The 22,127-nt window shown below is 36.0% G+C and overlaps 3 protein-coding genes and 1 long non-coding RNA gene across 4 annotated transcripts in view; 2 read left to right on the top strand and 2 right to left on the bottom strand.

Moving 5' to 3' along the window:
* The first annotated feature begins 1,207 nt into the window (after positions 1 to 1,207).
* Positions 1,208 to 3,118, top strand: LOC138402313 (uncharacterized). The gene is made up of 3 exons (XR_011236722.1): positions 1,208 to 1,305; positions 2,219 to 2,355; positions 2,445 to 3,118. It is a non-coding gene; the product is annotated as an uncharacterized lncRNA (long non-coding RNA).
* A 2,950-nt stretch (positions 3,119 to 6,068) lies between these two features.
* LOC117982319 (cuticle protein 19-like) lies at positions 6,069 to 10,952 on the bottom strand. Its single transcript, XM_034968675.2, has 4 exons — positions 10,785 to 10,952; positions 9,603 to 9,699; positions 7,637 to 7,891; positions 6,069 to 7,207 (listed from the first exon to the last, which is right to left on the bottom strand). Exons 1-4 carry the CDS (start codon positions 10,896 to 10,898, stop codon positions 7,134 to 7,136), a joined length of 540 nt encoding a protein of 179 aa, XP_034824566.1. The 5' UTR covers positions 10,899 to 10,952; the 3' UTR covers positions 6,069 to 7,133.
* The window catches only part of LOC117982304 (band 7 protein AGAP004871-like), a 42,018-nt gene continuing 29,121 nt past the window's right edge, over positions 9,231 to 22,127 (top strand). The window contains exon 1 of the mRNA XM_069498465.1: positions 9,231 to 9,319. Within this exon, the coding sequence (XP_069354566.1) occupies positions 9,268 to 9,319 (52 nt within the window). The 5' untranslated portion in view covers positions 9,231 to 9,267. The remainder of the gene's footprint in view (positions 9,320 to 22,127) is intronic.
* LOC117982504 (cuticle protein 19-like) lies at positions 13,924 to 21,311 on the bottom strand. Its single transcript, XM_034968859.2, has 4 exons — positions 21,300 to 21,311; positions 19,278 to 19,436; positions 16,745 to 16,841; positions 13,924 to 14,339 (listed from the first exon to the last, which is right to left on the bottom strand). Exons 1-4 carry the CDS (start codon positions 21,309 to 21,311, stop codon positions 14,212 to 14,214), a joined length of 396 nt encoding a protein of 131 aa, XP_034824750.1. The 3' UTR covers positions 13,924 to 14,211.

The raw sequence follows: 22,127 nt of genomic DNA, 5'->3' as shown, positions 1-22,127 counted from the left end.
CTTTGATTTTCCGGGATAAAAAGTAGCCTATGTCACTCTCCAGGTCAACCATACCCATGCAAAAAATCACTTCGATCCGTTGCTCTGTTGCGACGTGATTGAAAGACAAACCAACGAACCAACAAACAAACACACTTTCACATTTATAATAGGTGTAGTGATGTGTGTGTGTGGATGTTTGGATGTTTGTTACTCAATCACACAAAAACGGCTGAACGGTTTTGGATGAAATTGGGAATGGAGATAGATAAAAGTGTTAATTTAGGGTATACCCTAAATTAACACATAGGCTACTTTTTATCCCGGAAAATCAAAGAGTTCCCACGGGATTTTTAAAAACCTAATTCCACGCGGACGAAGTTGCGGGCATCAACTAGTAATAAAATATAATTTGGACTTATCCGAATTCCGAAAGTCAGGGTTGTCAAATCACACTTATATTATAAAGGCGAAATTTTGTATCTGCGTGTGTGTGTGTATAGGTTTGTTACCCTTTCACGCAAAAAGTACAAGACGGATTTGGCTGAAATTTGAAATAGTGATCGCTTTTGAAAGAGTTCTCGCGGGATTAAAAAACCACTATATCCTCGCGGACGAAGTCGCGTGTATCATCTAGTTACAAATATAAGTATGTAGGTCATATTGTGTGCTTAGACAATTAATTATATACTTGAGTTTTCATGTAACAGAAACAAAAATGGATTGGCGGAAGAGGAAAAAGAAACGGTTTAGACTCGCAAAAGCAAATCCCTTGCAAAGAGGAGATCTATTAAAATTCATCAGAATCTTTCCAAACCATAATATTATCTTGTGATGATAATGCCATTACTTTTTCGGGGTTATTCCTGTGAGTCACACCCGACGTGAGTAACAATGTGACTCGAGGGGAATTTTATTTGACTGAATATGTACTTTTCCGGGATGCTGAATTTGATAATGACATTTATTTTCAAATCCAAATAGCAGACATGCACTTTTCACAAAAAATAGAAATGGGTGTCGTTTTCAGGGTTTCCAGGATGCTGGTTTTGATAATGACATTAATTTTTTAATCTAAGATGGCGGGCCAGCACTTTTTATAAAAAATAGACGCGAGTGTCGTTTTCAAGGTTCTCCAGGATGGTGAATTTGATGATGACATTTATTTATTTTTAATAAATACTTATATATTATACTTCTATTTTAGTGGATCACAGGATTTCTTTGACAAGGAAACGACAAAGCAAAAAATCGAATTGAATTAGATTATGATGCTATCACACCGTACCATTTAGAGCCAGCTTCTGAAAATTTGACACTGTGTTTGTAAGTTGATATTATTTAGATACTAGCTAATGCCCGCGACTTCGTCCGCGTGGATTTCACATTTTTCAAAATCCCGCGGGAACTCTTTGATTTTCCGGGATAAAAAGTAGCCTATGTGTTAATCCAGTTAAGAATTCTAAATTTCACTCAAATCCGTTCAGCCTTTTTTGCGTGATTGAGTAACAAACATCCAAACATCTACACTTTCACATTTATAATTCCACTAGCTGCCCTGGCGAACTTCGTTCCGCCTACGGCCTAACAGTCGATTCAAATTTTTTAAATTTTTCTCTCGGTAAGAACCATCCTCGTACTTCAAGGAATACCTAATTTAAAAAAAGAATTAGCGAAATCGGTTCAGCTGTTCTCGAGATTTGCGATGAAATTTAGTGATTCATTTTTATATTATAGACTAGCTTATGCTCGCGACTTCGTCCGCGTGGGCTACACAAAATTTCGAACCCCTATTTCACCCCCTCCAGAGTTGAATTTTCAAAAATCCCTTCTTAGTGGATGCCTGCGTCATAATAGCTATCTGCATGCCAAATTTCAGCACGATCCGTCCAGTATTTTGAGCTGTGCGTTGATAGATCAGTCAGTCAGTCAGTCAGTCACCTTTTTCTTTTAAATATTTAGATTAGGATTAGGATAATATAATTATTATGTTACTAGCTGCCCCGACGAACTTCGCACCGCCTACAGTCGATTCTTTTTCAGGACTTTTTTAAAAAAATTCTCTCCATAAGAACCATCCCCGTACTTCAAGGAATATTATCAAAAAGAATTAGCGAAATCGGTGCAGCTGTTCTCGAGATTTGCGATCAGCAACACATTCAGCGATTAATTTTTATATGATATAGAGATTTACTATTTGTTGTCAGATTTGTCAATGCTGAATTATGTTGTATTTTAGTGACTCAAGACATTCCTTTTAGAAGAAAACAAGGAAAATAAAATGAATATGCCCAATATACGTACCACTGAAATCCAACATGATGCTGCAACATTCAATTCTGTACTAAATATTGAAAGGTCTACCATACCATACTTGTAAGTTGTTATGCTATGTTTTTTGCATACATTCTATATAGATAATACTCACAATATAATTATGTTGATTGTATGTTTATTAATTCCAGAAATGAAATGGAGAGCTTCAATAGTTCTGCGTCGAATGATACATCTAATGTGACTGTTGAAACAGAAAATGATACATATTGTGTTTATGTGTGTAGTGGGCTTTTAGAGGGAAATTGAATTGTACCTACTTCCTACTTATAAAAATAAAATTTTCATTTTTGAGATCAAAGTGGAATTTATTTTGACTTTTGTATACACAAGTAGATAGTATATATAGTTTTTAGTCGCTACTAATAGATAAGTGTAGGCAACAAAAGTTATTTTCACAGACAAACGAATGTGTAATCATGTGTTCCTAATAGGTAATCCGCCAGCACAGAGAATTCAACTCCTAGAGTACGCATATACAAGGTTTTACATGAAAATCGTAAAATGTTGGCGGGGGACAGGGGAGAATGCTTTGTTGTGATTGGTGGACTGACTAATCAAAACAATGTGCGGAATGAGGGTACCGAACGGGCGTGGGCGATGATTCATTTAAAATTCCGTGGGATCACCACGATTTAGCAATGCAATTCCTTAGGTACAGCATCAGGGTCGAGAAGTGGGTCTTCGAGTTCAATGATAAAGTCTTTACTTGGTAGATATAGGTACCTACCTCCAATATCAATTTATAACCGACAGTTTCAAAATCCCATAAGTTTTGGTGGTCATGTCCCCTGCAGCATCAGGATTGAGGAGTTGAAATCCTGTGTGTCCTATATAAAATGACATTTTATATAGGACAATGTTGCAATGTTTCTTTATCAATTAAAAAAAATACGCAAATCGGTTCAGAAATCTCGGAGATTTCTGTGTACATAGGTAGAAAAACACAACTCCTTTTTTAAAAGTCGGTTAAAAAAGTATCCTTTGTTAATCCTCTACTTGTCTGTAAAAGTCCCGTCAAAATAGGTTCTGCCGTTCCGAAGATTAGCCCGTTCAAACAGACAGACAGACAGACAGTTTTTAAAAACGTTTGATTCAGCTGTTATGGTACAGTTCAAATAACAATATTATGAGCTTGCGGTAGTTATTTCGAAATTACAGACAGACACTTCATAGAAGTATGGATTTCTATAATATATACGAGTTGTTTATACACGCTGAGGCAGTAGTTACCTAATAGGTATGTATGTAAGTGAGATTTTATAGTATTCATCAAAAGATAAGTAGGTAATCATTATCATTCAAAAAAAATTTAAAAAATATTTGTTTCAGTAGGTAAAACAATTTCACATAGTGCGTAGTAATTGGGACCATCCCAGTAACTGTTTTAGTATTGCTACGAGTACTCGTGGCAGGCGACCCCGCTCTTCCATAAAATCTTATACAATAATAATTGAAATAAGTAGTTCCTTCATAAATCATATATTTACAAAAATTCATCGGTGACATCTGTCCAACTATCTGTGTGCCATCATCAATATATCCGGACGCTAGTGTGAGCGCATGCACTCGCTACACTGCTCATCACTGAGTCTATTTCTTTCTATCACAATGTTAGGTGAAATAGCATACAGGTTACCCACGTGGGCCGAGCAGTTCGGACGTGCATCCAGCGTCACCTTAAAGTGCGATTTAGAAGTGGAGATTTTGACAGTAAACCATTGAAATCAATTTTTATCTACCTCTTTATTTATAATAGATCATGGATGTAAGGACGTACCTAATACTTACTAAGAACATTTTGATTTTCCGGGACAAAAAATAGCTTATGTCCTTTCCCGGGATGCAACCTATCTCTGTACAAAATTTCGTTAAAATCAGTTAAACATAATAATAATATGGGCTTAAAAAGCTAACAGAGAGACAGACGGGTAGCCACTACAACACATTTTGACAAATTGTACCCTCATACGCGCGTATTTATTGAGGTTAATTTTTTTCGTGTCTGTTACGCAGCTGCAGTTATTAGACATTGGTTTTTCCATTTTCCAATTTTGGAAGGAAAGAGGTTTTTTCTGAGGATTATATCTAAGTAAGTACTTACTTTGGTATTTCCTGGAAGAAAATGACGTGACGTGCTGACATCATTCATCATGTATAACATGAAGTAGGTAGGTATTTTAATAAGGATAATCCAAATTAAAATGTCTACCGTGAAATTTGTCTCATATAAAGTTCTAATACAAAATAAATTTTCTGATAGAGGGTGCTAACCTGGGGCTCTAGCCCAGCACATGGTGATGAACAAGTGCGATTACCCTATACTTATCTAGCCGCACGCATTCTTACGTTACAAGAGATAACTTATTTTTTCTGAAAAATTTCTATTCTTTTTTTTTCATTATAGGCGCACGCTTGACCACGATCACACCTGATGGGAAGTGATTGTGGCCTAAGATGGGACGCGTTTGCCTAGAAGGTGCCTATTCACTCTTGTTTTAAAGATACCCGGATTATAATTGGCAGGAAACACTGATCTAGGAAGAGTATTCCAGACCCTAGCCATGCGTATAAGGAATGATGACGCAAAGTCCCAGTGATGTGGAAGTGGTTGTTCCTTGAGTGTAGGATCTGTAACTGTATTATTCCCGAAATTGAAACAGAACCAATTTTGATGCAGATGCTTGCATTACGTACCTACCTACCTCAGAGCAGATTCTTAGACATTATATTATTTTAATGGACTAAAAGCCAGCGCATGCCAGGCCTCCGTAATTTTATAAAAGCTGAAAGTTTCTACGCATTTTCCCCACTTTCCCCAACACTGGGAGGAACGTTTCTTTTGATGTTTGTTTGGATCACTGTGGCTTTGGGAGATAGTCCACAGGCACGTGCTGGCTCTCTCTCTATAAAGTCAAGGGCTGTGAGGGAACACTGCAGTTGTGGGTTATATTTTTGTTTTTAAACCTACCTTAGTTACAAACATATCCTACAACATAATTTGTATGATAAACAAAGGCAAGCTGAACGTAGGACTGGGTGTGAAGAACTAACATTAAAAATTTAAGATGCGTTTCGAATTCGTTCCGGTTCAGATTGATCCGACTGAAGCTAAATGTCAGATTCCAAAGAATACGAATCAGTGAGCATCATTACGGATGAACTTAAAGAAGTGGAAGTTTTTAGCGAATTCGTTTGAGTAAAATCAATGACCTCTATGCACTTTCAATGAGTAAAACAATGACTAACGACTAGGTACGTCATACACATCCTGTAAATGACTAATAGGTACTATAAATGTAATGCGGAGGTGTGTCTATTTGTGTCAGTCTGGCTAACTGTCTTAGTGTTTGTTTCCTTTATATGTGACTTAGTGTCAACTTACATAGGCCATACGGCACATAAGTACCTCCCCATAGATAGAAGAATCCGTCCTACTGACGTAGGTACATAGGCCACACTGAACCAGTGCAAGTCATACGTACAACCTGGGTTTGATAACCTACTTTTATCCCGGATAAAAAGAGTTTCCACGGGGTTTTAATAAAACTAATCTAAATCCACGCGGACGAATTACTAGGCATGTTACATGACTATTCAAATAACAGAAATTGTATGGTTATGAAAGTAGAAACCACATCCGCCCAAGTACAATCAGTGTGACCCATCTCTGTAGTGGGTTTGCAACGCTTTGTGGATGGAAAAGCTCCGATAATCGTAATTTAAAGATTTGTCACACGCCTGAAGTTTATGAATAGCATAATCTAATATTTTATACGTCAGGCGTTATAATATATTTGATTTTTAAAGTATAATTAATTCAATAAGAAAACTGGCATTTAGCAGGTATTTCATACATTTATTAATACTGGCACTTTGACACTATTTTTTAGTATATTAAGGTTCCATACTGAACTACATCAATAATAATAAATAATAATAATTCGTTACGATTTTTTTTCATTGGAAAGAAAAATTTCAATGCAAAGAAATAGTTATGTACGATTGCTCTGAGATTTTTCCAGGTAATTTTACAGAACTTACTTATATATTAATTTATATTATAAAATAAATAGCACGTTTAAGTAGCCTTTGCAATTTGTACTCCTATAATTAATAATATAATTTATATTTTCATATCTCACGAGAAAAGCGACTAGGTACTGCATAATATTAATTTTTTGGGAAACATGGTCAAAACGAGTTTTAAAACCAACATTAGTTAAATTAGCCGAATAGGATTATGTATTACAAATCTATAAGATCATCTATATATCTATATCTATAGTACCAGCTTCTTTCAAAATACATATCTGTTTGAGTTTTTTGTAGCTCAAATACCTGGGGTATCGTCATCTAACCACACTGTGTAGGTTCTTAATACATATCTTATGATTATAACTCAAACTTCATCTCTCGCAGCACCGCAGTCAACCGTGCAATTCGGTTGAAATATCAACAAATAAAAAACTTCGTACCCGTTATCTACATTAAAATACATTTATTTTTTTCAAACTAGGTACCTACCTACGCCAAACAACATTTTTTTTAATCTGACATTTTGTAAGGGGCTTTTACAGATGATCTATATGCCAGCCCCATCGTTACAAACTAAATTAAAATCAATATAATTAAGTTAAAAACAATATAATACTTGATATCGCATTCAAAAATTTAGCTAACTCAGCCATATTTACAAAAATAACTTCAGCAAATAGAGGACATATTTTAAACATTTTACTTACTATAATATTTCTATGATCTACTAAACTTCCTAATAGGCCAGGGCAGTGAATAAATGTACAGACTTAGCTCATACGCTAGTAGAAATTATCTGAAGGTCCGTCGAACTCGAAGTCATACTCGGGAAACTGCACAGCGACCTTGGGGTACACTGGAAAACAGAATACAATATAACAGACAATGGCTCTAAGAATCGTCAACAATGGGGTTACGGTATGTTATCAGACGCTAATTGGACATTAAATTATTATTATTGTGTTTCTCTGTGACTAAATTTTTACAAACTTTATGTTAAAAATGTACTTACATACCTAATAATAATTATTATAAAGTCAACAGTTAAACATACTAAGTTATAAGTGCGTTTTGCTACTTGAAGCATTGTCAGGTTGATCATGATGACATTAGCAATTGTTAGCTTGATCAAATATGTTCTGTTAGGTATATTATATTATGTAAAATTATAGTGTCTAGAAACTTGAGATTTTGCATGTGAGTTTTCCACACATAGAACCCCCCCCCCCCCGCCTTATACCCCGATTGCCATCTAAAATCTATCATGAAAGATTGAAGAACTTACGGAATGGTGACGGTGATGCATAGATTTGCTGTGGCAGAACTTCTGCCCTAAACACTCGTTTAGGGATCTGAACAGGTACGGGCACACGGTGCGGCACGTATTGTATGACCGCAGGTTGTACTGGCGGCAGGGGCTTAGGCGCCGGGTGTACACTGGGCTCAACTTTAGAGACTACCGCGTTGAAACCGTGAACTGGATCGGCTGTGTAGTCCACTGTACGGATTGAACCGTCTGGTTCTACCAGAGAGTATTGTCCTGAAATTTAAAAAAAATTGGATAGGACAACTGTTACTTACACCCAAATGAAGTAAGTAAACTCCGGCTTTACGACTACGATTTTTGCAACTACTATTTGGATACATTCTATTCAAGTGTTGTAAAAGTTGTTTTTTATTTTCCTACTATTTTTGATACTTTAGTTTAAAATTGTAGAAAATCTAGGCCCTAGCCCGTTACCTCTTTGATCTTCCGGAATACGAAGTAGCCTATGTTACCATGTCTACTTATGCAATAAAATCACGCTGATCCGTTGCTTCGTTGGGGTATGATTGAAGAACAAACGAACAAACAAAAACACTTTCGCATTAATAATAATATCGGTAGTGCACCTATATTAAAACTTAAATCTTATCTACGTATAACAAAAGTATACAACAACAAGCCACTTATTGTTTGATTAAATATAAGTAGAAAAATAAGGTGGTGCTGCAATACAAATATTTTCTCAATACCATGTTCCCAGTCATTAGTTGGTTATTTTTGTTGCTAACAAAGCGCTAATGATGGCGTAGTTTTCCAAACAATACGCGTTGTTTAGAAATAATCAAATTATTATGAGCCTTATGTAGTTAATAGTAGGCAAGAGAAAAAATTTCGACATCATGCCCAACTTGCTATAATATCTACTATTTTGAGTAGGAAAACTTAAAAACCTTATCTAGCTTAGCGGCACTTCACAAAAACTAAGTGGATCTCAATATTGCACTACTATGTCAGTAATAGTAAACAACTGTACTGTTTACTAATTAATTTAAAAAAACCGGTCAAGTGCGAGTCAGGCTCGCGCAATGAGGGTTCCGTACTACAGTCGTATTTTTTCGACATTTTGCACGATAATTTAAAAACTATGATGCATAAAAATAAATAAAAATCTGTTTTAGAATTCTCAGGTGAAGACCTTTCATATGACTTACCCCACTTGATATAGTCACTCACTTCGAAAGTTGAAAATACTAATTATTAGTTCATGACCACAATTTAATTTTTTTTGTGTGATCTAACCCTAAATTCACGGTTTTCAGATTTTTCCCCAAATGTCAGCTATAAGATCTACCTACCTGCCAAATTTCACGATTCTAGGTCAACAGGAAGTACCCTGTAGGTTTCTTGACAGACAGACAGACAGACAGACAACAAAGTGATCCTATAAGGGTTCCGTTTTTCCTTTTGAGGTACGGAACCCTAAAAACACTGTTTATGATAGCTGTTATACACTCTAGTACGATTACATACTCAATAGTAGATTACACCGCCTGCTCTCTCAATTTGAAAATACTATTCTATCAATTAATATACAACAAACACACATTCTTTAATTACCTAGTGTGTGTGTTGTGTAATAGAGCGCGCAAATGTTAGCCCGCAAACTCCTTCCGAGGGATAAACTCCACAACTGGGATATCCGTAAGAGAACCAAATAAGCGACGTAGCATAGGATGAGAAGTTTGAAGTGGCAGTGAGCAGCTTATATTTTAATCAACGGCTGCTAGGGCAAACACATTCTAAAAAGCAGTCCTCGTACTTGTAAGCGCAGTGTGGGAACATCTCCAGAAATACGCTAAAGACCTCAATAATTTATGTTGGGAAGCGGTCGGATGAGAAAGGCGCTACCAAAAAGGTCAGTTCAGCCGTGGGTGCATGCACTGGACTATATAATATGCACGCTGGATATTTAACTGTTTTTTACCTTTGACAACGTCACCATCTCTGGTTTCGTGCTGCGATTTGATGTCACCAGTTGAATGATCCGCCACGCCGTAGTTGAATGCATATCGGGGACGGTCCTAGTAACAATCATAGTCATTACTTATTTTTCTATGAATGAACACGTATTAACAGGGTGACCTAATTTCGATAATATGCCACTTATAATTAGATAACTACCTAATAGATAGATGATTGCAGTAAAAAAATGATTATTGCAAAAATTTTGATTCAATTTTGTAATCACGTACTTTCGTGAAAACTTGTTAATCCATGGTGATGACAAAGGCTGCCGATAAGTGATAATATTTTAGCAAATCTATGAAATAAAGTGATCCTTTTCACGGTGTGAAAGTACACATCTCTCGCCAAGAAAGGTATCCCCTTAGAGAAGGTATCCAAGTAGATATCCCCGTGTGCACATAGGTGACAATTATTTGCTTCATGGGGGTGACATACATCCGGCTTATTACATTTATCCACCATAAAACAGCTGCCTGTGTACGATGTACACTCAGAAACGCGTATCCATCCATAAAAATAGGAATCAGCTTAGCTTATTGTTTCCATCATCCACCTAGGTCAACGGAACTATAACTTTTAAATACCACATTTTGATGTATGGGGTATCGTTAAGAATGCTTACGTCATCACACATTTTACTGACTATGGCGGCTGTATAGCACCTAGAATAATAAGTAGAGGGGGATTCCAACATCAATGGTATAGCACTATTTTCAAATGTGAAAAAATGTACTTTTTAAGTACTTCGTTTTTTGGCAGGGCAAAGATGGACACACGTTTCGGAGTATACACGTTCTCTAGGATGCTGTTTTAGGGCGGATAAACGGAATAATCCCATACCTCATTCGCTACAAATATTGGGACAGCCTTACTTGATAGTAAGAAAGATAGTTCTATAATTATAATCAAGCTTTGACAGGTAATCGCAAGGGAATTATTATTTACTTTAAGTATTTATTTATTCTTGTTAATTATCGGCCACTGAATTATAAATAATATCAATAACAAGCAACTGAGCTTAATTTCGATTGAACATACATTTCGGCCCAAATCAAACGTTTAACAGAGCATGAAAATAAATATTAATTAAAATGTAATATGTGTGTTATGTTATTGAACACTGAAAAGCATTTTCCCTCACATCATAATATTCTAGTCCAGGTTCAAACACTTGGTTAAACACAGGGCTGATCTTAGGTCTGGCCTGAACACATCCACACACTATTGCAAAAAACACACAATAATATTGAGACATTATGGAAAAAGACTAGGAAATAAATGGGATAAAATATACAACTGCAGCGTTCTAAGTTAAATCCCTGAATAGTACAATAGAGGGTTCACATGCCTTTATAAACAGCCTGTGTGAGCCAGCCTTGGTACGGGGCCGAGTCCAAAGAGATGTTTCCTAGGACACGGTGCGCCTGCGCCGGTAGATGTAAATACCTAACAATTGAGAAAAGTTTCGCACGGTACAATGACGTCGCATGCAAATTAGATTGCAACACCACATTAGTTTTATGGTAGTCCTACAGGTGTTCTGCGGATTTTTACAATGCAGATAACTTTGTAGGGTTCCGTACCTCAAAAGGAAAAACGGAACCCTGAACCCTTATAGGATCACTTTGTTGTCTGTCTGTCGGTCTGTCATGAAACCTACAGGATACTTCCGTTGACCTAGAATCATGAAATTTGACATGTAGGTAGGTCTTATAGCAGACATTAGGGGGAAAATCTGAAATCCGTGAATTTGTGGTTACATCACACAAAAAAAATTGTGGTCAGGAACTAATAATTAGTTTTTTCAATATTCAAAGTAAGATAACTATATCAAATGAGGTATGAAAGAGCTTCGCTTGTGCATTCTAAAACAAATTTTTGTTTATTTTTATGCATCATAGTTTTTGATTTATCGTGCAAAATGTCGAAAAAATACGACTACATATAACGCACGTACCTACCTCCGAAAAGATAGAGGTGCGTGTGCGTGTACGGGACCGAACCCCTGACCTCCGATTAGGAGGCGGACGTCCTAATCACTAGGCTATCACAGCACTGGAAGAACACAGTAGGCAATTACATTTCCACTGTGGTAATTGGAACTGAGTTTCATCACAGTTAATGTGGAGTAAATGATCTAATTTACGTGCGAACTGAAAGTACCTATCCCGTGATTACTCTGTAAGTAATCTTTACTTACCAATGATAATAATAAAGGGTGTAACCAGAACGCTAGCAAAAACTTTTAGCGTTATTGTTATACTACCTAAACACAATCCAAAACCAATAACCATTTGCCTCATTTCGTAGTTTTAGTGATTTAGTATTTTTCAAACCCGCAATGTATAGCGTGTAAAACTCGGGTCAATGCCCCGCTTACGACACGGCATTGACTCTGAGTGGCCTACTTACGCAACGTTCGTTGACCTCTAGCGTCAGTCAGATGTTTTATTTGTAAAATTATAGGATTTTTTTATATTTTACGGGTTTTTTGTGGTATCATAGCAGTAATCATCAGTACTATCACCTAGCTTCGTTTTTGCCAGTGTTCTGGTAACACCCTGTATATCTGCAGCTTAGGTTCCATCTAATTTTTTAAGTCAGTTCAATTTTTTCCTTTCTATGATAGCGTAATTCGTACGCTATATTTCACTATCATATATTTTTACGTACCTACTCATCTAGTCTAGTGATATAAATATTATTGTGTATCGTGTGAAAAAAGTTGCCTCGAGCTACAATACGCACTTTGTATGTTAATGTCCGTAATACACCGTACGTGCTTACCGGAAGAACTTTTATCGTTACGTGATACTTACGAGATTTCATTTTTAGGTTTTTCGTCTTCGTGTATAATAATAATTTAGAGAGAAAATAAAAGTGGACAGATAGACGGATGCCGTAGACTGACGCGATCATTCTACTAGTATAGGTATTACACCCAGTAAAAAGTTATTATTATTAAGTAACTAACTAAAACTATTTAATGTTTTTCTTAAATTTGTAAAAAAAATCATTGAAGATTATGAGAAGCAGTAAATGAGAAGAAGATAGAAGTAATTGCACCAGGCCACCGCATTAGGTATTTATATATGAACACTTAAATATAATTTTTTTCCCATTGGCAAAAAATTCACTTTATGAGCAGTTAGGAAAAAAGTTAATTCACTCCTAAGGTTCACTCTGATAAAGTTATAGAATGTCACGGGGCAAAGCAAAGGTTAGGCGGCAGATATGCGGGGGCAGATGGAAGCTGAGTTGATTTTGCTAAATAAAAATTAAATAAAAACAACTTTACTATATATTTTCTATTAATTACATTAATTTAGTAAAAAAAAACAATTAAACACGCTTATTCCTAATCTAAATATAACATTTACAACATCAGGTACATTTCGTAATTACCTAATAAGATGACGTAAATAAATAACAAAATTTTGACAGTAAGGTCGCCACTACACATGTAAGTTTTACTCTCGTAAGAAGTCATAAAAAATCTACTAATGTAAATGTTATAAGAGTTTTTACATTTCAATTTTTTGTCGTAATAGTTAATCATGAATGCTTCAGGTGAGTAAAACTTACCAGTGTATCCGCGGCCTAAATAAGAGCACTTACAGACGAACGACAGGTTGTCGATAGGTAAGGAAGGACTCTGTACACTGAAGAACGCAAAATTCCACGCCAGAAAATAATTTCCTAAGCGTGCTGCCAGTGTTATAGGCTTTCATACAGTAAATAGTTCCTATAATATATTTAACATAATATTATGTATACATAAAAGCCTACTTGGACATAATAATATGTATTACCGTTGTCTCCCTATCGTCGTGGGTTTTATCTCTTAGCTTTTGTTCACTCATGACACACTACAAAAGTGAGCGTGCCATTGATCGACTGCCTTCGACAAGCAAGGAAAACTGCTGCAGCTACTTTTGGCGTCACATAAAGAGAACTCTGTACCCGTAGTACAAGATTTTACGTCTCACCAAACCAAACCAAATTCGAGAGTCGAAATACTTCCGCGTTACAGTAAAATGGACCTAAACTGCCTTGAATTGAAGTCAAATATTCAATGCCACTGATTTTAATTTCGCAATGTTTCCGCTTGGAGCGCTGGCTGTAGAAGTGTAGACAAACTTGAGCTTTAAAACAAGGCGTTTAAGATCCAGTTTACTGTAACGCGGAAGTATTTCGACTCTCGAATTTGGTTTGGTTTGGTAAGACGTAAAATCTTGTACTACGGGTACTGAAGTCTGGACGACGCCTCAGCAGTGGCAAAGATATTATGTTTCCGCAGAGGCATAATATTATGAAAGGTTGCCTGACGAATCAATGTGCGGTGATACTGATATCCCCGCCGCGCCGATGCACTTTACTACGTACCAGCTTAATAGATCGATAAATAGCCTACTGCTCCTATTCAAATTCAGAGTTCTTTTTCATTTGACAGAATATGTACCGGAACATGCAATTCGTTTGTAAGAGCACTCATGGAGATCGTTGGAAGGTTTTGTTTGGATCTCTAACAATTTTTACACTAAGTTGACAGGTAGCTTAGTAAAATGTTAAAGGTGGCCGTCGTGGGATGAAAGGGGTGCTGTTTTGTGCACCACCGCATTGAACCCGCTGTGCTTGTCGGCGGTGTAGTCCACGGTGCGGATTGAGCCGTCAGGCTCCACCAATGTGTATTGGCCTGTAAAAATAAAATACATAATAATAAGAAGCTGGCGAACGAAACGGTGTAATTGCACTAAATAAAATTCCAAAACAGTTCGCAGTTAAATACATAATAAGTTATTTTCTCTCTTGATTTCATTTAAACAAACTACCATGTTTGCACCAGCAGGCACCTTGGCACTTAAACATATTGTGTTATTGTCACAGACCAAAAAATCAGCATAATATCATCAACTACATTAATTATTATTAACTAGCTGCCCTGGCGAACTTCGTTCCGCCTAACAGTCGGTTCAAATTTTTTAAATTTTTCTCTCCGTTAGAACCATCCTCGTACTTCAAGGAATATTATTAAAAAAGAATTAGTGAAATCGGTTCAGCTGTTCTCGAGATTTGCGATTAGCAACACATTTAGTGATTCATTTTTATATTATAGATGAGTACCTACTATAAATATTTATTCAGAAGTTAAAAATTACAATTGAACGTAAAAATTACAGATCGAAAATATCATCTAAACCACCGCAACGAGGCAGGGTGCCCAGAACGCTGATAGCGTTACCTCGTTGAATGGCCAGACTAATATGCTGACCGAGGTAACTGCCAGCCTTCCGGTCCCCCGTGGATTCCGCGAGACGGGATGAAAGGACTGACTTAGGGACTTACTTACTTACATTATAATATTTTATTCGTCATCAGTTCTGTATTATCTACTATGTACCTACCTATTTTCCATGTCCATGCTATTTACTAATATGTATGTATTACATATTTAAATGGGAAGCCAACGGTATAAAAAGATTTTTTTTATTATAGGGTACCTAGTTAATTATTATTATTCAGTAGATTGGATTTAATTACATAAAATTACATTACAATAACAATAAAATGTATGTATGTATCTATGATGTACCTATTAAACGTGATTATAATATGAACAAATAAATAATAACGAATTTTCTTTTCTTTAACGTTGGCTAGTCTGTCAAGTGATCAGAATAAAACAACCAGTTCTATCGGTTACATGAAATAAAAAATTCCTTCGCAATAATTATAAAAATAGGCCACTGTTAAATAAACAGTTATGTGCTGTGATATAATATGCGTGCAAAAACGGGACTAATATAATTGTTTTATAGTTGGTTGATTGATTAAGACCTAATTAACTATTATTACATTTACGTCAGACCCGATAACAAAGCGTTTCCTTTTAGAATAAAAAATAAATAAATAGAAAATCGTTCAAGTACCTATCGTTAGAGTAAAAAGATAAATTTCAAATATTAATCAGAATTAGGTATAGACACCGACAGGTTGAGATGGCAATCATAAGAAAATATGCTAAATCAAATCAATCAATCAATACTTATAATAAAACTGTAACAGGTCAAATTCTGTACATTGAAGATATTTTGAAAATTTTTTTTCGAGGGCACTCTATAATCGATACTGAACCCAAAACTGTAATTTTTTTCATTTTTGTCTGTCTGTCTGTCTGTCTGTCTGTCTATCTGTCTGTCTGTCTGTCTGTCTGTCTGTCTGTCTGTCTGTCTGTATCACGGCCGCGCATCACGCTGAAACTACTGAATGGATTCCAATGAAACTTGGTACGATTTGAGGTCATACTATGAGGAATAATATAGGATACTTTTTATCCCGAAATTCAGCATGGTTCCCGTAGGAGAGGGGATGAAAGTTAAAATGTATACTGAGTTGTAATTCATTAACGCGTAGTCCGATTTCATTCATTTTTTTTTTTGTTAGAAAGGGGATATTTTAAAGATTGTTCCGTAAATATTTCAAGGTCATCGGTTTTTAACCGACTGTCAAAAAGGAGGTGGTTCTTTCTTCTACATCGATTTTTTCGAGGTTTCCGGACCGATTTGCAATTTTTTTTTTAAATCAACAAAAAAAGTTTTCGTGGTGATCACATAAAAAATTCTGTATTCAACTCCTTAATCCTGATGCTGCAGGGTTACTGCCCGCCTGAGTTATCAAGATTCAGGAAGTGTTCATAGTGAATTCATATTGTAGGTACCAAGCAACGACTTTATTCTCAGACTTCAAGTCCCAACTCCTCAACCCTGATGATGTAGGGTACAGCACTCCTAAACTATAATGTTTCAGTAACTGCGGATGATGCAAAATTAATTTAGGTACCAATCATAGGCTACATCATTGAACTTCGGATCCTAACTCCTCAATCCTGATGCTGCAAAGTACTAAAGTCCTAAATCGTGGGGATTTTAGAATTTCTGATAGTGAATTGATATTTTAGGTATCAAGCAACGGCTTCACGATGACACTCCCAGTCCGAAATACTCCACCCGAGCGAAGCCGGGGCGGGTGAGCTAGTATATATAATAAAAATAAGGAAAGTATAATCAAGGTCTAAAAGATGGTGTTAAAAAAATTGCCTACCTTTGACGAGGTCCCCGTCTCTACTCTCGTGATGCGTCTTGATATCACCAGTGTGGAAATCATTCACTCCGTATTTGAACACATATTTCGGGTATGCCTGTAAAAAAATATTATGTATCATTTTGTTTTAGTATCGTATAAACTGTTTAATTTTTCGGAATAAAACACCATTTATGTCATTCTCCAGGTCTTTAACTATGTTCATGCAACAAATCACGTCGATCCGTTTCTCCGTTGCGATGTGATTGAAGGACAAACCTATGAATAAACATACTGTTGCATTTAGTATAGTAGGTACTAATTGGAGTATCATAAAGATGAATTCCATGCTTTGATACGTTTCTTTTAATATTTTTTTTAATAAAAATGTTCTTTATCAAATGTGTCCATATTTATAATATTTTGCAGATAGAAACTACCTAAGTATATTCCTCAGAAATGGGTTATGTTTAGAAACTCTTACGTAAACAATTTCTCTTGAAGTAAGTAAATAATGATAAAACCGGTGTACAAATTATTGTTGATCTTAAAACAAAAAGTGAAACTGATATTTTATGGATGTAATCCATATATCGGTGCTATTTATTTCTGCTGGTTTTTCCAACTATGTACCTTGCCTATTGCTACTTTGCTTTGCAACTCGTTGAGCTATGTCTGTTACTTTGGTTCTCCCACGGTTCATTTATTTATCTCTGATAAGCTATCAGTTTTGGTCATAATATTATCTTCTTCAATAATTTGAATTAGCAAATTAATAGTATTCGATCAATTTTATTAAATTATTTATTATAAGTATTGATGATAAAAAAAGACTTGAAATTTTGGATGTAAATTCTTTTTATAATGGAAACCTCCACTGAAAGAATTTGGTGAAATTCCAAAGGAATCTTTGAAAACCCTAAATTCACGCTGATGAAATTGCGGAGCAAAGGTAGAGTAGTCTAATAGAATAATTTTACTAGTAGTAGGTATAGCTTGGTATCGTCACAAAGGAAGAAACCGATCGTAGGAAGTATCATATTTTCCATAACTTCCTATTTATCTTCGGATGATGTTTCCTATAACTACATGGGCATATACTAGAACCTTAATGAGACAATTGCCTATTGTTTGTCAACTGTTAAGTCAGAGTCAACAATGGGAATAGTATTCGAAGAAATGACATTGATGTTTTTAGCAGGTAGTTCGGTAACATAGAGATAGTTCGGTAACCTTAGAACTCATAAGTTAAGGCTAAAGTTCTTATTGTATAAATCTGCTCAATGTAAAATCCATGGAGATGTTAAATTATAAATCCAGACATATCCAGGGTCGTTATTCGAGAAGTCGAGTTAAAGGTTTACGGATAAATAGAAGTCAAATGTCCCGAAAAGTCGAGTAACTAACTAGGTAGTTAGGTACGTATTACTACTACATTTAAACTTAGGTCCAGTTACATGACAGACTAGGTAATTATTGAAGTAAGGTTACGGTTAAACATTGACCGTCTGTAAAAAAATTGCATAGGTACCTAAGTCAGGATTTGATAATTTTGGACCATAGGTAATTTTACCTTTAACCCTAATCATGGAGGTATGAATTCTAACTTGTGCAACCCACTGTGATTTTTATTGGTGGTCAGAGTTTGATGCTAACTGTATTAGAGTTCTTAGACGCACAACGATTTTGCTTGGTCATAACCTACTGATTAGTTAAATAATGTTATACTCCTTTCCGCAACACTATGTTCACATAATATTAAAATTACACGTTATGTCCCATAGACACTTTCTTTTTTTATACATAAAATACTGAGTTGAAACATTTTCTACTGAGTTGCACAATCTTTATGCTAACAATCTCACAGCTCTATCGGAATATTTGTTAAAAAATGTAATCTACACCCCCGACCGAAACGACCTCCCTGACAAAAGGCGCCCTAAGCACGTCCTTAACGATCCCGACGATCAAATCATGACCGAATCATGAAATTATTACTACCAGCTCGTAAACACTATTTTTTATTTTTCTAAAATCGACTGACTATCATCTACAGTTCGAACCGCCCGCTGGTCCAAGAAATTACAAATGTATATATAGCTTTTCTTTATAACAGACCCTCACTAAGACAAGATTTTTGAAAAATTCCACCTAGACGACGATTGGGGCGAGAAGTTAAACTGAGGTAGAGCATTATTAAGTACCTATAATGAGGAATTAGTGGTGACAGCCTAGTGGTTAAGACGTCCGCCTCCTATTCGGGAGGTCGAGGTTCGATCTCGGGCATGTACTTCTAACTTTTCGGGGTTATGTGTGTTTTAAGCAATTAAATATCACTTGCTTTATCCGTAAAGGAAAACATCATGAGGAAACCTGCATACCTGAGAGTTCTCCATAATGTTCTTAAAGGTGTGTGAAGTCTGCCAATCGGCACTTGGCCAGCGTGGTAGATTATAGCCAAACCCCTTCTCATTCTGAGAGGAGACCCGAGCTCTGAGTTAGCTGGGGATGGGTTGATCATGATGATGAATGAAAAGAATAAGTAAGTACTCACGTAGTAATCAACGTGCTCATCTTCAGGAATATGGTGGTGCACGTCGTAGGTAATCTTGGGCTGGAAGAAGGTCGCTGACGGCTGATGGTCCACCGGTCGCAGGTATGTGAACACTCTTCCATACACGCAAACTATTAACGCTGATGATATGAGCACGTGCTGAAAAGTAAAGAAGAACAAACTTGAAATGACTGTGCAAGTGAAAATAGTATAAGAAAACAAGATGAATACACGTTTCCATTCCTTCGTTTTTTGAGCAAAGCAGGGTCGCCATATTTTTAGCACCTTGGGACCGTAACTCTGTCGGTTTTTCGAACTATAATATGCCGTGCCCATTGTCCCTTCAGCATCGCAACCAGTTGAACTGTATCAGTTACTCTGATTCTCCTATGGATATCCTCATTCGCAGAGAATTGTTTGATGTAGGAGGCACAAGACCGTGGCATGTGGAAGTTCCTACAAGAGATCTACGTCCTGTAAGAGACGTTTAATGGTGATGGAAGTAGGTATGAGCTTATTAGTAAGCTTCTAAGCTTCCCGCGTAATCGCTACGTTATGCTTCGAAAAAATTTCTAATAGATCCTCAGCAGATCCAAGCTTTGCATAAATATGAGTGTTGCACATTTCAGATAACTCCGATTCATCATAGTAAATTATGATGCAGTATATCAGTAGCATATCAGGCAGTTGAAGTGAGATAACGGAAGGTTATCGGATAACGGAACGGAAAAACATCGTGAGGAAACCTTCTCAAAGGTACCAATGTGAAGTCTGCCAATCCGCACTTGGCGAGCATGGTAGACTATGGCCAAACCATTCTCATTCGCAGAGGAGACCCGTGCTCAGTCGACGATGGATTGATCATGATTATGATATGATGCTGAACCCCGAGGAGAATGAACTATGACGAAAACTAACTTACAGGTATGCAACTGTAAACTTTGAGATGAAAACGCGCCAACTTAGAATTGGTTCATAACAAACCCCATATTATTATGTCATTGCTCGCACTATGGGATAACGCGTCCATTATGTGATTAACAATAGTCTGTTGTATTAATGGGTTTTCGAAGACACAAAGGCACTTTGTCTCTTTTTTGAACAATTTCCCACACACTTTCAATAACCCGCGTATTACCTGGTTACGTATTAATTTTTTCAGTGTTTTCTCTTGTCTCTAAGACATTTTCCTCTTTTTGAATAGATTCCATACTAATATTATAAATGCGAAAGTGTGTATGTCTGTCTGTCTTTCTGCTAACCTTTCACGGCCCATCTGTTCAGCCGATTTTAACAAAATTGGATACAGAGATAGCTTTGCATCCTGGGGAAGGACATAGGTTTTTAGCCTGTTAGTATTAACAGAATTTTATTAATTGTAACAATAATTTTAAAATAGTAATGCCTCTTATTCATTGCTATAGATTATCCTGTTATTTTTTAGCTACATCTTTTGCGATGATTTCCTTTTTCCATTTTCATTTCGTGAAATCTGCCCTGAGTTTATGGTCTGGTATAGATGACTTTATAAATGCATTGGATATGAATGAAGTAAAACGTGAGGTTGAACTTTAATATCCCAAAAGGATCAATATTCAATACCTAAGTTATCTTTTTATATGACAAATAAATAATTAATATTGTAAATTATTTTGACGATTTAAAAGCACTTGTAAAAGTGTATGTGAATAAAAATATTTTCTACTAGATAATGCCCATGACTTCGTCCGCTTAAAAATTCCGTGTTTTTAAAAAATCCGTGAGAACTCTGATTTTTCGGGATAAAAAGTAGCGTGTGTCGTAAATCGGTTATATTGTCGGGCCGTGAAAAGCTAGTAGCTAGACAGACACAGTTTCGTATTTATAATAAGTATTAAGTATGGAGAGTATGAATTATTAGGTAGGTATGTCATTAGTCAGGTATGTTGTGTCATAGTAAAATGGTGGCCACGCGTATTAGCAATTTGCGTGACTTATACCTACTTAATGTCCTTAATTATTTATATTTATATCATGGCTTACCTTAATGGCCATTTTATTTATTTATTATCACACAGTTACTAAAAGTTAATTCACTAAACTATATTACAGGAGTTAAATAATCAAGTAGTTCGAAAGAAGGTTAGTAAACGTGTGTGTTAAGTGAAACTCTACTTGAGAATATATATGTCTGTAGAAAGGGTGGGTGGGTAAGCGATAGAAAAAATACTAGATCGTGGATCTATTGTTTATTTACAAAAGTGTCAACCCAAATCCATTACATATACACCACCATATTAGATAAACAAGAACTCGAAGTACAGATAAATAAAAAAACCGGCCAAGTCCAAGTCAGACTCACGCACCGAGGGTTCCTTACCACAGTCGCATTTTTTCGACATTTTACACGATAAATCAAAAACTTAATATGCGTGAAAATAAATAAAAATCTTTTTATAATCTACAGGTGTGATACGCCCTTTGGTATACCTAGTAATCTTACTTTGTAAGTTGAAAATACTAATTATTTGTTCATGAACACATTTTAATTTTTTTGAGATGTAACCACAATTCACTGTTTCCGGTTTTTCCTCTTTACTTGTGCTATAAGACCACCTACCTGCCAAATTTCATGATTCTAGGTAAGGGGAAGTACCCTGTAGGTTTTTTGACAGCCACGACGGACGGACAGACAGACAGACAACGAAGTGATCCTATAAGGGTTCCTTTTTCCTTTTGAGGTACGGAATCCTAATAAATTAACAAACATATTTGGAAGCTCTTACAGGTCTCTCCTATATTTATCGAGTCAAGATAATGTCTCAAAGGACATTTTCAGATTGGACATAAGACAACATTAATTCTTTTACA

Source organism: Maniola hyperantus, chromosome 5 (assembly GCF_902806685.2).
Source record: "Maniola hyperantus chromosome 5, iAphHyp1.2, whole genome shotgun sequence".
Taxonomy (NCBI): domain Eukaryota; kingdom Metazoa; phylum Arthropoda; class Insecta; order Lepidoptera; family Nymphalidae; genus Maniola; species Maniola hyperantus.
The sequence above is the reverse complement of the archived record's forward strand: the minus strand, read 5'-3'. Positions and strand labels throughout refer to the sequence as shown.

Excerpts from the sequence above, each read along its gene's own strand:
- LOC117982504 (XM_034968859.2), bottom strand. Across the intron at positions 16,842-19,277 it reads ATGAGCACGTTGATTACTAC|GCATACCCGAAATATGTGTT; the intron begins GTGAGTACTTAC and ends ATTTTTTTACAG. Across the intron at positions 14,340-16,744 it reads AGACGGGGACCTCGTCAAAG|GCCAATACACATTGGTGGAG; the intron begins GTAGGCAATTTT and ends TTATTTTTACAG.
- LOC117982319 (XM_034968675.2), bottom strand. The coding sequence starts at position 10,898 with ATGTCTCAATATTATTGTGTGTTTTTTGCAATAGTGTGTGGATGTGTT. Across the intron at positions 7,892-9,602 it reads AGATGGTGACGTTGTCAAAG|GACAATACTCTCTGGTAGAA; the intron begins GTAAAAAACAGT and ends TTTAAATTTCAG. Across the intron at positions 7,208-7,636 it reads TGCATCACCGTCACCATTCC|TGTACCCCAAGGTCGCTGTG; the intron begins GTAAGTTCTTCA and ends TCTGTTTTCCAG.